Genomic DNA, 15,514 nt, shown 5'->3' with positions numbered 1-15,514 from the left:
GTGCTCAGAATCATTTGTGGCACATATTAAGCACTCAGGTGTTACCTATTATTATTACCTATCAACCTTAAAACAAACTGTGCCCATGATATTTTATGTTGTTTTCTAGATGTGAATGAATTGAAGGAGTGTCTTTCTGTGTTGGTTAAAGAGCAGCAAGCTCTGGCCATCCAGTCAGCGACCACCACCCTTTCAGCTCTGAGACTCAAGCAGAGGCTCATTGTTTTGGAACGATATTTCATTGCCTTGAATAGAACCGTTTTCCAGGAGAATGTCAAAGTTAAGTGGAAAAGCAGCAACATTTCTTTGCCTCCTGTGGACAAAAAAAGGTAATATAATTAACAAAGTGTCCTGATAACAGCTAAATGTAAAACTCAGCCTGGTTTGTTTAATAAGGAAAGTTTAATTAAGACTTACAATGTAGTCTGCTTTTTCCTTTCTCTGAAATTTTATTCTTGGTTTCCCTTTTTGTATGTTTTACATAATTTGGAGAATGGCTTTCCCAATTTGCTTATGAAGTATCAGGCCATACTGTAACCTGTCCCATTAAGACACTTTTCTGTCAGTAGCAGTAGAGACTGGTCAGAAGTTTAGATCAGCATGTCAAGATTTGATAATTTGATCTGAACGTTATATTCTTTTTGTTTAATTTTGGTATTGGATAGGAAATTATCATATTGCAGTAGTGCCTAACTAGTTTAGATGCTTCATTTTTTTCTTCTTAATGTGATTTACTCATTCTTTAATTATAAGAGATGCTTTTATGAACTCACTTGTGGTTGTAAGAAATGATACAGAGAGATTCCTTATATCCTTTGCCCAGGTTCTCTAGGGTTAGCCACTTGGAAACTATAACGCAAAATCAAGTTAGCATATTAACTTTGATACATTTTACTTGTGTTACTCATGTTTCCCATTTTAGGTGCTCTCAGTCCTGTGTGTGTGTGTTTCCAGGTGATTTTATCACAGGTGTAGATTTCTGTCAGAACTGCCCCAGTCAGGGTATAGGACAAGGACCCTTTTTTATAGCTGTAACCGTTAACCTGTTTTCCATGTCTATTATGTAGCTTTATGAGGTTGGCTCTTTCACTCAGTATTATTCCTTTGAGGTTCTTCCAGGTACATGCATGTGTCATCATTGTTGAACAGGATTTCATGTATAGGTGTACCGTATTTTTTTAACCACTCACCTTTTGAAGGTATCTCAGTTGTTTATAATTTTTCAGTATTTTGAATAAAGTTGCTGTGAATATTTTCTACAGGTTTTTCTGTGAACATAAGTTTCAATTTCTCTGGAATGAATAACTTAGAGTACAATTGCTGGGTCTTAAGTTTGGGTTTGTAAGGCATTTTCATACTGTGTCCAGAATAACTGTACAGTTTTACATTCTCATCAGCCAAGTATGAGTGGTCGCTTTTTTCTATCCTTGTCAGCTTTTGGTATTGTCACTTATTTACTGTAGCCATTTTGTTAGATGTATAGTGTTATCTCTGAAATATTTATAGATTTCCTAATTTCTCAACCTATTTGGATAGTAGTGAGTTTTATCTTTCTCACAGAACCAGCTCTGGGTTGGATAGTTGATCGGTGTAGATGGGGGTGTGTCCAAACTCTCTCTATTTCTGTTTGCTTAAATATCTGTAAAATAGCCACTTGTTGAAGATTTAGCAGTTCTTACACCATGCCAGTTTAGGACTGCTGGGCTCCTTTTCTGTGGATAAGGTCATGATTGGCTCAGGAGAGCCCTAGATTCATGTTCTCCTGGAATGTATTTTCTTAAAGGGTTCCCTATGTGGGGTGCTCCTCCCACCTCATCTGAATTGACTTTGTCTGTGTATGTATTGTTTTAAAGACCACATGTCTTATTATGCATCTTTATCTTTTAAATTCTTATTCAGTATGATTCTCCTTATTCCTGTCTTCCAGGCACCCAGTTGCCTCGTAGGAGGCAGCCACTAATTGCACTTGTTTGTGTTTCTTCAGCGCTCCCCAGGCACATGTTGTGTTCTATTCAGGATTTACCGACTTGAGCATACCAGCTGCCTCTGTTGGGTCCTCACGTTCTTCGTTGCTAATTTGACTTGATACTGTCTTGAGGAGATCATTCCATATTTTGCCCATTTTTAATAGCATTTCTAACTGATTATGAAAGAGAATAAAATATATGGTAGAAAAACTGTAATAGTATAAAGTTGAAAATAAAATTGCTTTTTATGATTAAGTTTATACTGTACACACTTTTTTGTATTCTAGTTTTTTTTTTTCAAGGATGATTTTTATGGTTTGTATGACTTCTTAATAGATGCACAATGAAACCATGTCTTGTTACATTAACATATGTAGGTAATAAAAAGCTTAAAAAGACACTCGAGAATAATAAGCTCTGAATTCAGGAGAGGGTAACCTCTCAGGAGGCGGGATGAAGAAGAGCAGGAGTATGGGGCCTGCAGACCCGGTGGTCACATTTACCCAACCAGGGAGAGAGCCAAAGCAGACTCCTGGCCTGGATGCACTGTCTTCTGTGTGCTCCTTACCCGTCACCTGCCTTTTCTCTATTGCATGAGGTTATTCCCCCCTTTTATGTACTTACTGTTTATCCAGCTAATAATACTAGTTCCTTGGGATTATTTTTGTGTTTTTGCAAGTCATTTAAAATTCTTTGTAAATATCTTTCTTTTGCTCAAACAGAAAGCTTTTCCTTTACAAAGGACATTTGGTAAAAGTTTTTAAAGTGTCAAACTAAAAGTTGTTTGTGATCCTCTATCTAAAGAAACCCACTGATCACGTTTTGGAACAAATCCTTTTGTACTACATGCTTTATTTTAGCATTTGCACATGCCTCTTGACTGACCAGTTCCCACTCTCCCCCACCTCATGTGTGTTGTTTGCAGTTCCCGGCCTGCAGGCAAAGGCGTGGAAGGTCTGGCAAGAGTGGGGTCCAGGGCAGCTCTCTCCTTCGCCTTTGCATTTCTGCGCAGGGCCTGGCGCTCAGGTATGTGCCCAGCATGTTCTCTGTTCTGCCACATCAGGAGATGTGGATTCTTGGCTGACTTCTGCCAACACATACTCCTAGGATGGTCTATGTGCTCTCTATGCCTCATTTTCCTTGTTGGTAAAATGAGAGACTTCATAGTCTGTTTGATTTTTCAGGCCTAAAAACGTGTGTATGCACACACACATTCCAGGTAAACCCCTGCAGTGCCTGAGTACTGATTTATTTTCTAGGAGAACCAGAAAGTAGAGTTGCCCATATAAGAGTCATAAAATAAAGAATTGACTTTGGAGCAACTGTTAACTTTTAGTCTCTTGAGTTCTTCGGGTTTCTAATTGAGAGGAAAGTGGGAAATACAAAATGTGCCAGTGTCATTCTGTCACTTCTGGGACTAGAAAACCCACCTGGGAGAGTGGGGAGTGCTCGGTGTGTGTGCTGCTGGGGGACGGACAGCCTCATCTCCATATGTGTGTGTGCCCAGGAGAGGACGCAGACCTCTGCAGTGAGCTGTTGCAGGAGTCTCTGGATGCTCTGAGAGCGCTGCCCGAGGCCTCCCTCTTTGATGAGAGCACGGTATCCTCTGTGTGGCTGGAGGTGGTAGAAAGAGCAACCCGGTTCCTCAGGTCCGTCGTGACCGGGTGAGTTCTCCCTTTTCGTATCTTACTGTGTGAATGGTTCCGGCCCGCTTCAGAGTCTTGTCTCTCCTTCTGTTTAGAGATAAGAAACTTGGTAGATTGATTCCTGGCATGTTTCCTGCATACCCTCAGCTCTGTGGTTCCAGATCTTTGGTTCTCAGCTTTTCAAATGTTTGACTTTCAATATTCTGATTGCACCTAGTATGCTGTCGTACTCAGTGGAGTGGAAAATGAATCATGCTTTTGTTACTTACTTTTGTTCAGAAATATTATGATTTGGATATCAGTATTTCCTAAAGTGTTTGAGCACCTGTTATGCATCTCTCAGTGAATGCAGGTGCCACCATTCTGAGTGGTGGGTATTGTCCTAATAGACGATGTGGGACTAAACAACTGATTCAGAACGAAATGTTTAAACCTACAGTGGGTCTTCTCAGTGTGAAAAGATATGAATGTAAATCATTTTTCTTTAAGGAAAGCCATGAACTCTGGTCTTAGGTACTATGCATGTTTGTTAATAGTTTTTAAGTTTAAGGAAAATGTGTATATTCAATACAAAATTAAATAGCAGAGACAGGGGAAGAGAGTTTATTCTCATTCTCTTCACCTGCTGTGTCCCTTGTAGCAAGGAAGACACCTGTGGTCTCCATGCCAGTGGGCTGTGGGTTTAGCTATTCAGAGTTTCTGATGTCATTGCCATGGAGTTTAGGGTTGGGAGGCCCTGAAAATAGGTTTGGGTGATTTCCTGGTGGCTCAGATGGTAAAGCGTCTGCCCGCAATGCGGGAGATCTGGGTTCAATCCCTGGGATGGGAAGATCCCTTGAAGAAAGAAATGGCAACCCACTCCAGTACCCTTGCCTAGAAAAATTCCATGGATAGAGGAGCCTGGTGGGCTACAGTCCATGGTGTCACAAAGAGTCGGACACGACTGAGTGACTTCATGAGTAATGTTGGAAGATCCTCCCTCCCCTTGGGTTAAGAAGACTTATATATTTTTGGAGAACAAGGAAAAATTAAAATTATTTCTTTGGTCAGAAATAAAAATAAACTGACATTTTGCTTATAGGTTTTCAGATGGTTTTATAAATGGATTTTTCTCCAGTTTTGCTGATGAATGTTGATACTATAATAGCCTTACATGTCACTGAAACTAGAAACATGTCTAAACATTTTTCTCCTCATGATTTGAATAATGATATAAGTAGTTTTATGCTGTAGCAACTTGGAATGTCTTATAATGTAATTATCTTATAGTATCTGAATCAATACTTGTAATAAAATCTTGTCTTAAAAGTTATTGTATCTTTAGAGTATCTGATTAAATTTGTGTAAGCAAGTCTCAGAAACTTGATTCTAAATACTAAAAACACTTCTTCGTGGGAGGGGAATATAATTAGTTTAACATTAATAGCATACCTATTTTAAGCACGTTCTGTTTAAGCTCTGTTGTCACTTTGTCCCTACATCCTCTGCTGTTATTTCAGGGATGTTCATGGAACGCCTGGAACCAAAGGGCCAGGAAGCATCCCCCTGCAGGACCAGCACCTGGCCCTGGCCATCTTGCTAGAACTGGCTGTGCAGAGAGGTGCACTGAGGTGAGGTGTACCACAGACTAGACGTGTAGTTGGGAACCACCTCTATACTAAGCAGCTGTTGCATTTCCTTGAACTATTTGTGATTGCAGCAAATGTGTGAGGATCTGTGATCAAAGAACCATGTCCCAGGACCCTTCTTTCAGATCTGGCTGCACTTAAGTTTTCTTCACTTCCTTTTTATGATCAACTTTCTAGTAGTTTAGGAACTGTTTGTTTTTTTTCCTCTCTCTCTCTCTTTTAATTTTCTTCAAATTGTTATTTTTATTCCATTAATTTAAGGTCCTAGAAATTCCCTGTAGAAAGTGCTATTTGAACTTCCTAACTGGTTTTGTGTTTCTTACCCACAGAAGATGGATGTCATGAGCTAAAATCTTGAATTGTTGAGCGATTTTACTGCCTACATTTGTTTTCGTTTTTCATGGCCTTGTTTTAGTTACCTTTCATATTTAAAGTATTTCTTCAATTTTATTTAGCTGTTTTTATTTTTTATAGACTGTGGCCAAAAAAATTAATCGGTCTTCACTAGAGCATACGGATTTTCTCTCTTCCAGTCAGATGCTGTCTGCTGTCCTGCTGCTGCTTCACCTGTGGGACAGTGGGGCACAGGAGACTGACAACGAGCGGTCTGCCCAGGGCACCAGCGCCCCACTCCTTCCACTGCTGCAGAGATTCCGGAGTATCATCTGCAGCAAAGACGCCCCCTGCGCCGAGGGGGATAGTCATGTAGGTATCATCATGGGCGTGGTGCCTAAATAGCTGTCTTCATTTTGCTCATCCTAAAGGATTGAGCCTTTTATGGACAAGCCCAGAGCACATATCTGTGATAGTAGTTGCTTCTCGGAGGGGAGTATGTTTTTGGCAGTTACAACAGTGAGCCAGGTGTGGGATAGGTATGGGAGGTCATGGTTGGGTCACAGTTGATGCAGCAGAACTTGACATGGTCACATTTGGATTCTTTGCAGCAACTAAGGAGGGATCAGAGCCAGCTGTGTTTCACAGATGCCGGGCCCTTTGTGTTGTTCTGTACTGTGTGTTATGAGCATGCTTATTGGCATGCATCAGTTTATGCTTTTAGAGAGACCTGTCTGCGGCTGCCTTCTTGGCCACGGGGTTCTCTTTCTGCTGTATGAGTCATTGAGCCCTTTGTCTTTGTATGTTTAGTGCTTGTGTGTTCCCAGCAACCACTTGTGTTGTGCTTTCACTGTGATGGGGCTGTAGAAGGTGTCAAGAAGGCATGCTTACCTCCATGTGGGAGTAAGGTAGTAGTGGAAGTATAAAGATGTGTTAAAAATCCTGATGCTATTTCAGGAAAAAGTGTGAGAGTCAAGTGTGTTCTGATGGTACTTGCAGCAATGCCATGGGCAGTGGGGCAGGGAGGCTAGGCTCAGCTAGAGTGGGAAGGAGCAACAACGCCTCACTCTGTCTGTTGAGAGCAGTTACTGTGGATTGGTTTTGACCCTCCCAGGGGCACTAGGCAAATCTTCTCTCCCTCCTCTGTCTTCCTTCACATGCCATTTATGGACCACACACCTCCTTTAGCCTGCAACTGCTGCGTTGACAGCGTGGAGCCAGGTCTGAAATCCACATTTTTAGAAGAATATTAGAAAAACAGCATTGAAAATAGTGACTCACTTTGTTGGCCCTTCCTGAGTGTGGAGCACCATGCAGAAAATATTACCTCAGCCATCACCATGTTCAGTCCTAGGAAACAGGCTGGTGGCAGAGCAGGCCTGCCTAGGTCCAAACCCCTGGGAAAGGGGTTTTGCTGCTGCTTTTGAAAGGTTCAAGTGTGAGTTTGCAGGTCTTTTCTGGAAAAACTTAGCAGTACTGGTATGAAGTTGCAGCCTAGTTATTCTATTACTTTACAGTCTTTGATGATAATAAGGCTGTTCTGGTGTTAGCAGAATTAGAATTATTAATATACAAATAAAATTGTTACTTTTCTGATGAGTGGGCAAGCTTTAGATTAAAATAATGGTTATTGTTCTCAGTTTTCAAAGCCAAGTTGAGGTACAGTGCTTTTGTTCTCAGGTAGATAGCTCTGCATTCTTATGATGGTCCTTGGGATGGTGAACCTGAGGAAGATGGGGCGGTGTCCCTGACCTGTGTGGAGCTGGCACACAGGTGATGGGTGTGTGGATGTATGGGCACCTCCGTGTGCAGTGAGTGTGTAGATCTCAGTGCATCAGCAGTACTTCTTACGTGACAGCCAAAGACGGGCAGGTTTATAGGTCATGTCTGACTCTGGGTATCAGAATACAAAGAGTGGTGAAAGACGACTTGTGTTACTTTAATTTTCCCCGCCACTTCTGAAGCTGTTTTTTTACTTTTCTTCTTTAGCTTCTCTCTGGCCCTCTGAGCCCCAATGAGAGTTTCCTGAGGTACCTTACTCTTCCACAAGACAATGAGCTTGCTATAGACTTGCGACAGACTGCAGTTGTTGTCATGGCACACTTAGATCGCCTGGCCACCCCGTGTATGCCGCCTCTCTGTAGCTCTCCAACATCTCATAAGGTAAGTGGGATACAGGGTTTATTCTTTCTGTATTTGTTCCTGGAGTCTCATTCTGTGCCTGTGTGGAGACTCACTTTCTCTGGGGTTGGGCTGGAGTTTGCTTTCAGCTTTTGAACGTGTACACTTGAAGGTGTCAGTCATTAGCTGTCACTTGTGAGCAGACTGATGCACAGAGAGGTTCAGGACCCATCCCAGGCTCCAGATTCAGGAGGCATGTCCCCAGAGAGGTCTCCTGTGTTCACACAGCCGCATGCTGTGCTGTCTTCCTTAGCAGGAACACAGTGGTGTGTCTGACACTAATCTACGTGTGTAAGGATCTGCTGATACAGGCTCACCAAGAACCTCATACAGTCATACCCGATCGTTGCAGTGTTGTCCCATTATATGGATGATAAGGCTGTGTTTGGAGTGAACTTTGCTAAGGTCACAGAAAGAATCCTGATTTTAATCCAGAGTTTTTAAACTTTGTTCTTGATAGTATAAGTACTTCTTAAAATTAATTTTTATTGGAGTGTAGTTGATTTGCAATATGTGTTAGTTTCTCCTATACAGCAAAGTGCAGATATTTCTGACTTTTAATTTTGGGGGGAAGATGGGGACTGCATCATGAGGTTTGTAGGATCTTAGTTCCCAGACCAGGTATGGAATCTGGATCACTGGCAGTGAGAGTGTAGAGTCTTATTCACTGGACTACCAGGGAATTCTGTCTAACTTTCAACTTGAAGAGTATTTATTTTATTTTACAGTAATTTATGTTTTCCAAATAAGTAATACATTTACATGGTTCAAAAGTAAAAGCTAAATGCGAGGGTGCATTGACACCTCTCTCTGCCTTGTCTCACCCAGTTTTCCGCCTGCTGCTTCTCAGTTTGCTGTTCTTCATGTGCCCCCTCAGTGTTCTCTCAGTGGTAGTACATTATAGCCCTTCTGTAGCTTGTCTTTTCACTAGTCAGGATACTCTGTGTAAGTGAAGAGCTGCTCGCTTTATTTTAAAAAACAGCTTAGTGGTCCAAGGGTGGATGTGTCATGAATTTTTAAAATCAGTTTCCTATTGGTGAACCCTCGTGTTGCCAGAAGGTTGCTGTGTAGGTGGTATTGTGATGGCTGCCCCTGTATCTTTGTTCTTCGCTGTGTGTACATGCAGGTGCACACGTGTGCAGCTGTGATGTACCCGGTGTGGAGGACATAGGAGCTGGTTATCCCCCAGTTGCTGTCCTGCGGCTTGACTCCTTTAACCCCACTAACAGCAGGGATGCTTGTCTCTAGGCATGCAGGCCTCTGGGTCCCCACCTGTTATGGCAGAGTGGTGACCTATGTTCTGAGCATTTGAAAATATATTTAGGATCTACTTGTGCTACTTCTTAATGTGCTCTGTTAAATGAAATGCTCTAGAAAAGTAACCTGTCCAGTTACTTATCTTACCTGCTAACGGAGGCTATATGGGGTGTTCTGAGTTATTTTAATGTTTTGAATCAGCTTCCTTCTTTATTTGCTTTATTTTTATCTTATTATATCTGCTTGTTACTCCTTTCATGAATTATTCTTAATTTTTTTCTAAGAAGGACATTTTCTTGGTGATATGAAGAAAATATTTACTTACTTCATTATTTGACAGGGATCATTACAAGAAGTCATAGGATGGGGGTTAATAGGATGGAAATACTATGCCAATGTGATCGGTCCTATTCAGTGTGAAGGCCTTGCCAACCTGGGGGTCACGCAGATCGCCTGTGCAGAGAAGCGCTTCCTGATCTTGTCGAGGAATGGCCGTGTATACACGCAAGCCTACAACAGTGACACGCTTGTAGGTCCTGGGGTGGGTTGGTGGAGGGGGCTCTCTGCTATGTATGCTACATATCTTGTCTTTCTTTATGTTGATTGATTTCTGTTATAAGCATCTGCTCATTGTATATTATTAACTGTATTTAAAAGTCTTGATTGTAATCATTATTGTCAAGATTTTGGGGCAGAATTTCTTAGTTCTTAAGCTCAGGAACTCCTTACAGTGTCAACTATTGTCAACTATTATTCCCATTTATAAACTGTAAAGTCATTTCACTTTGGGACCAGGAAGTAACAGATGAGAAACTTGTGGGGATGATGGCAGATGGGCGCTCTTTACCTGTAGTTGCACATTTCCCTGTGCAAGAAAGGTCTAGACATGCCATGCGGCACATGGAGGCACCTGCCTGGTGCTGCTCTGTAGGTCTGGGCAGGCCAGCTGTACAGCCACCAGAGAGGTTTAGTCTGAATGGGTTTACTAAAGTTGGACACTCGAGTGAGGCAAGTCATGCAGTTTTCTTGTTGGATTGCTTACTAATTTTCCTCCTGTTTTTACCTTTTTTAGGCCCCACAGTTGGTCCAGGGGCTTGCCTCCAGAAACATTGTAAAAATTGCTGCCCATTCGGACGGTCACCACTACCTGGCCCTGGCAGCCACTGGAGAGGTGTATTCCTGGGGCTGCGGGGACGGCGGACGTCTGGGCCACGGAGACACCGTGTATGTGTAGCCTGTTCCTGTACCTGATGCACTCTGCTTTTGTGTTGCTGTAACCAAAATAAGGTGGCAAAGATAAGCGTGGTGAGGGTTGTGCAGCTGCTCAGACGTGCAGGGCTGCGATGGAGAGAGCTGCCCCCCAGATGGATCTGCCCTTGTTGCACTGGGGGCTCTGCATGCTGCATAGACAGTGATGGCAGTGGGCCTTCGTGTTCTCCCCTGGCTTTTGCTACTCCTGTTGATACACATACTGCACCCTCACTGCAGAGTTTTCTAAACTGAATTCCACACTCTCTTCCTTCATTTCTTACCTCAGCACATCTCTATCAGATAACGTCCTCATTTCCTTGAGCCATACTATGATTTTCACAGCTATAAAAATCAAGAGTTTTCTAATGTGTTATTTTGACTATTGTAAGAGACCAGAAACAAAACAGAATGGTGGTTCTAAATGTGGAGTCATGAAAATAAAGAGTTCTGATGGCTGTCTTGGAGTCACAGGAACCCTTTCATGTTACTGTTGTGAGTGGAGGTTGGTGGAGAAAACATTGGTTTTAGGTTGAGTTTGAAGATGCAGCCCATTTCAAGGTTGTCAGAGCCATTGAGCAGGGAGTAGGCAGCAGCAGAGTTGAGAGGAGACTGGCGTTCTCATTGGGTAGAAGTGGACATCTCCAGGAAGGATCCCAAATTGTGAAAAAAGAGTAATGCACTCTGGGTGTTAGCATTCAGCAGACTTGATGTCCTAAACTTGATAGTGTTGTAGGAGTTTCAGACAAATCTAGTAAAATGATAGTGAAGAAAAGGAATTACAGGTACAGAATTTAGAATTATTGTTAATCTCAGGTTAACAGGGAGGCAGGGATTGCCTTGGGGCTCACAGGACTTGAAAGGGTTGAGGTTTGGGTTGGAGGCATTAGTCTTTTTACTTTTTAAATGTTGGATATAATTACCATGCATAAAATAGTTTGTAATTAAATAACACTCAGTTGAGATTAAGTGCTAGTTGAGTAACTTGTCTATTGCCTGAGGAGTTGAGGGAAAGAAAGTAGAATGGTGCAAATGCAGAAGCTGCAGAGAAACTTTGGGGTGGGGGGTTGAAACTTGAGCTGAATGGGGAGGTGGTACTGGAGTAATTCGTTTGTTCCTCTTCCCGTGTGCCCCTCCCTGTCTATGCTTATTTTGCAGAATAGTGTGTCACAAAATAATTGAGCTGTGTCTTTGGAGAGGCTAGAATGAGTGTTAGTGATCATAGCAGACATATTTTAGATTATAAGCATTGGGCATTTGCTAATTTTGAAAGTGAATCAGCTAGTGGTCTCTTCTACCCAGTTAATCCTTGCTGCTTCCTACTTTTCATTTGTGAAATATAGACTGCAATGTGATTAGTAAACCTTGCCCATCATTTCTTCCCTGTTTGTTTAACAAATATATATATAAATTTCAGCCCTGTGCATGAGATTTACCAATTCACCAGCTTTCTATGTACAGTTTGGTGATCTTCACAAATGCTTGAGGTTGGGAGCCACTGTAACTGAGATACAGAGTGTTTCTGTTAGCACCCCTCCCCCTAGCTTCTTTGGGCCCTTCTGCAGCCAACCCCTGCTCCCCACCTCTGGCTGCTGGTTTTTGCCACTTTGGAGTATTTTGTTTCTGGCTGTGTCACTTGGTGCAGTTTCTGAGCTTCATCCTTCCCTGTTGCTGCACTTGTGCTGTCTGTGAATAGGCCACCGTTCAGACCGCTGTGACCAAAGCTGCCATGGGCTTGATCACCTGTGTCTTTAACAGTATGCTGGGTGTGACGCTTGGCATTAGGTGCCCACTTAACAAAAAATCATGGAAGTGTTTGAATTCTGTATTTCTTAATTATTTTGTACGACGCCTGAAAGGCAAAGTAATCTCAGTGCTCTGATAGTTTATTCCTGGGAGTGAGCTAGTAGGAGAGGCTCAGAGGTGCATTCACGTTTGTTCCTTTTGTCTCAACAGGCCTCTTGAGGAGCCGAAGGTGATCTCTGCCTTCTCTGGGAAGCAGGCCGGGAAGCACGTGGTGCACATTGCATGTGGAAGCACATACAGTGCGGCCATCACGGCGGAAGGGGAGCTGTACACCTGGGGCAGGGGCAACTACGGCCGGCTAGGCCACGGTATGTCTGCTCTGAGCCAGCTCGGGCATGCTGCGTAAGGCTGCTGCCTTCTCAGATACTTGCAGTAACAATAGTCCTGTCTGTTTGAAGGCTCCAGTGAAGATGAGGCCATTCCCATGCTGGTCGCTGGGCTCAAAGGACTGAAGGTCATTGATGTGGCATGTGGAAGTGGGGATGCTCAGACCCTGGCCGTGACAGAGAATGGTATGTGGAGCACGTGCTGCCTTGGGAGCGCTCTCAGGAAGAGGAGGGCCACTTCCCTAGTGGGAGTGAGCTTTGGAGGCTCTAAGTGCATATGCCCCTCAGTGTCTTTGGAAGAGGTAGAGATGTTATGAGACTCGTAGTTTCCATTGCCCAGGGCCAGCCTTCCTAGTTGGGCATTTTATTTTTATGACAGTTTTTCCTAATGTTGAGCCACCTTTGATTCTCTGTGGTAAATCCTGCTTATTATTAGTCTTTGTGTATTCACAGTATGATACTTGCTTTTAATTTCAGTTTTATATTTGTGTTCATTAGTGAGATTGTACACGTGTGACACTTTTTGTGGATATACTTACCAGGTTTTATGTTGATTTTTTTTTTTTTTTTGGCTGCACTGTGTGGCTTGTGGGGATTTTAGTTCCCTGACCAGGGATTGAACCTGGGCCCTCAGCAGTGAGAGTGCAGAGTCCTAACCACTGGACTGCCAGGGAATTCCCAATATTTTTTAAATAGTATTTGTCTTTCAGTATTGTGGGGTCTGTCTGTCAGCATTAGTTGGGAGCCTGTCAGCCTTGCTCTTCCACAGAGAGCAACTTTATTTTATCCCTTTATGTAATATTTAATTAAATTGCACTAAAGTTTTTATTGGAAATAAATACTGCTGTATGTTTGACATGTGGTCTGTGTAACAAGAATGTTGGCAGACAGACCTGAGATGGTGTGCAGTAAGCTGCGGGTACCATCACTGTGTCCTGTGGAGGCAGTAGAGCTTTTGTTCTGTGTTTAATACCTAGTGGAAGCTGTTTCATGAAGCCAAACTAGTAAGGGTTAGGGCTTATTGCTTCCCCAGGTGGCAGTAGTGGTAAAGAACCCACCTGCCAATGCAGGAGACGCTGGTTCAATCCCTGGGTCCAGAAGATACCCTGGAGGAGAGCATGGCAACCCCCTTCAGTACCTTCAGTGTTCTTGCTGAATAATCCCAAGAACAGAGGAGCCTGGAGGGCTACAGTCCATAGGGTCGCAAAGAGCCGGACACGACTGAAGCGACCTAGCACACACAGGACTTTACTATTCATTCAGTTAAAACAAAATGAAAAGTCAGCTTTCTACTTCTTAACTTTCTTTTAAATTTTTTTTGGCTGAGTCAGGTCTTCATTGTGGCGTGAGACCTTTTCTAGTGGAGGTGTGTGGGCTCAGTAGTTGCAATGCCTGGGCTTAGTTCCCCTGAGGTATGTGGGATCTTAGTTCCCCTACCAGGATTGAACTGTGTCCCCTGCATTGGAAGGTAGATTCTTAACTACCAGGGAAGTCTCTCCATTTCTTAATTGCTTCTATAACAACCTGAAATAGAAGCTAGGTTTCATTTGTGTCAACTGTATGCATTAGTGAGCTAGATTTTTGTGTGTTTTTGGCTATATTGATTATTTTCAGACATTTAAAAGGCTTATTTAGATGTACAGCTATTTTTACTCTGAAAATTTGTACTTTTTAGGTCAAGTGTGGTCCTGGGGAGATGGTGACTATGGGAAACTGGGCAGAGGTGGTAGTGATGGCTGCAAAACGCCAAAGCTGATTGAAAAGCTGCAAGACTTGGATGTTGTCAAAGTCCGATGTGGAAGTCAATTTTCTATTGCCTTGACGAAAGATGGCCAGGTTTACTCATGGGGAAAGGGTGACAACCAGAGACTTGGGCATGGAACAGAGGAGCATGTTCGTTATCCTAAACTCTTGGAAGGGTTGCAAGGTGAGTGCAAAGTGTAAGCTTGTGAAACTGTTTGAGGAGTTTTCTTCAGCAAGCTTCTAAAGTTTGCAGGCGTTTTCCTTTACGTGCCATTCTGTGAACGACCCGTAAAATTAGAAGCGTTTACCCACATTTTAATAGGTAGAGATACTAAATGGAATGTGGTTTGTTTATATTAAAAAGTGACCTAGACTTATTCTCAGCAAATTTGAAACTTTAAATTTTACCAATATTGGAGAGTTGTTTTTTGTTGTTTTTTTTCCATTTTATTGGAGAGGTTTTTTTTTGTGTGTAGGGGGCGGGGCAGGGCAAGTACTCATTTCATTACTCATTAAATTGGCCTCAGTGAGATTAGCTTCTGTTTGGTGAGGTCATCTGTAGTTATACTGTAGATCTTGCTAAGACTATGGATATGTATGTAGCACAGAGGGAGATAGGATTCGGTCAGCCTGGAGTAGCCTTGTTTGTACTGATCCTTGATGGATGAATCCTCTTTTTTTGGTCAAGGTGTCCAGTATGCATTCTCAGTAGACAGGAGGAATGAAAGCCAAGGCGTGTAGTTGTGCTTTGCAAATACCTTCTGAAGTATGGGAGAGGGTGGTGATAAGTGTATCAAGTGGGACCTGTAGTGCTCTGTTGCTATACTACATGAAGTGGGCAGGCTGTTTTTTTTGACCAGGCTCTCTGTATGATTTTAGGTTTGAGGACCTTATGCCGTCTCTCCTAACTACTCAGCCTTGCTATTGTAGCCTTAAAGCAGTCATAGACAATAAGAAAACAATGGACCTGTGTTCCAGTACACCTTGATTGACAGAAACAGGCCTTGTGCTGCATTTGGCACAGGGGATACCGTTTGTTGGGTTACTTACCTGGATTCATCTTTATGTTTTTGCTTTGAGTTTAGAAGTGAGAATTTTAAGTGGGACTTGCCAGTTCATTTCCCCATCATTTTTATTTTAAAGCGTGTTAATACTTTGGTGATTAGAAGTTTTGTGTGTTCATATGGTGTTTATTATTTACTAAGTTTCTGAGGTAAGTTCGAGAGTTAATAAGGTTGGTTGTTTACTAAGGAGCGGTATTTGAATTTTATTTGCTTTTGTGTTTATATTCCCTTCATTTACTAGATGAAATCAAGTTCCTCAGCCCCATTAGTTGATACAGGGATAGCTTACTATGAGAGTATTTAGGTGATTATTGA

The 15,514-nt window shown here is 42.5% G+C and overlaps 1 protein-coding gene and 1 non-coding gene across 8 annotated transcripts in view; one reads left to right on the top strand and one right to left on the bottom strand.

Moving 5' to 3' along the window:
* Window positions 1-15,514, top strand: part of HERC2 (HECT and RLD domain containing E3 ubiquitin protein ligase 2) — a 243,505-nt gene that overhangs the window by 44,541 nt on the left and 183,450 nt on the right. For all 7 annotated transcript variants that reach the window (XM_069576810.1, XM_069576811.1, XM_069576809.1 and 4 more), the window contains 11 exons: window positions 110-329; window positions 2,893-2,993; window positions 3,475-3,631; window positions 5,113-5,223; window positions 5,775-5,946; window positions 7,564-7,737; window positions 9,353-9,541; window positions 10,085-10,236; window positions 12,217-12,374; window positions 12,465-12,578; window positions 14,068-14,319. In XM_069576810.1, coding sequence (XP_069432911.1) covers window positions 110-329; window positions 2,893-2,993; window positions 3,475-3,631; window positions 5,113-5,223; window positions 5,775-5,946; window positions 7,564-7,737; window positions 9,353-9,541; window positions 10,085-10,236; window positions 12,217-12,374; window positions 12,465-12,578; window positions 14,068-14,319 — 1,800 coding nt within the window. The remainder of the gene's footprint in view (window positions 1-109; window positions 330-2,892; window positions 2,994-3,474; window positions 3,632-5,112; window positions 5,224-5,774; window positions 5,947-7,563; window positions 7,738-9,352; window positions 9,542-10,084; window positions 10,237-12,216; window positions 12,375-12,464; window positions 12,579-14,067; window positions 14,320-15,514) is intronic.
* Window positions 12,994-13,066, bottom strand: TRNAE-CUC (transfer RNA glutamic acid (anticodon CUC)). Its single transcript has one exon. It is a non-coding gene; the product is annotated as a tRNA-Glu (tRNA).

Source organism: Ovis canadensis, chromosome 2, assembly GCF_042477335.2.
Source record: "Ovis canadensis isolate MfBH-ARS-UI-01 breed Bighorn chromosome 2, ARS-UI_OviCan_v2, whole genome shotgun sequence".
NCBI lineage: Eukaryota > Metazoa > Chordata > Mammalia > Artiodactyla > Bovidae > Ovis > Ovis canadensis.
The sequence above is the reverse complement of the archived record's forward strand: the minus strand, read 5'-3'. Positions and strand labels throughout refer to the sequence as shown.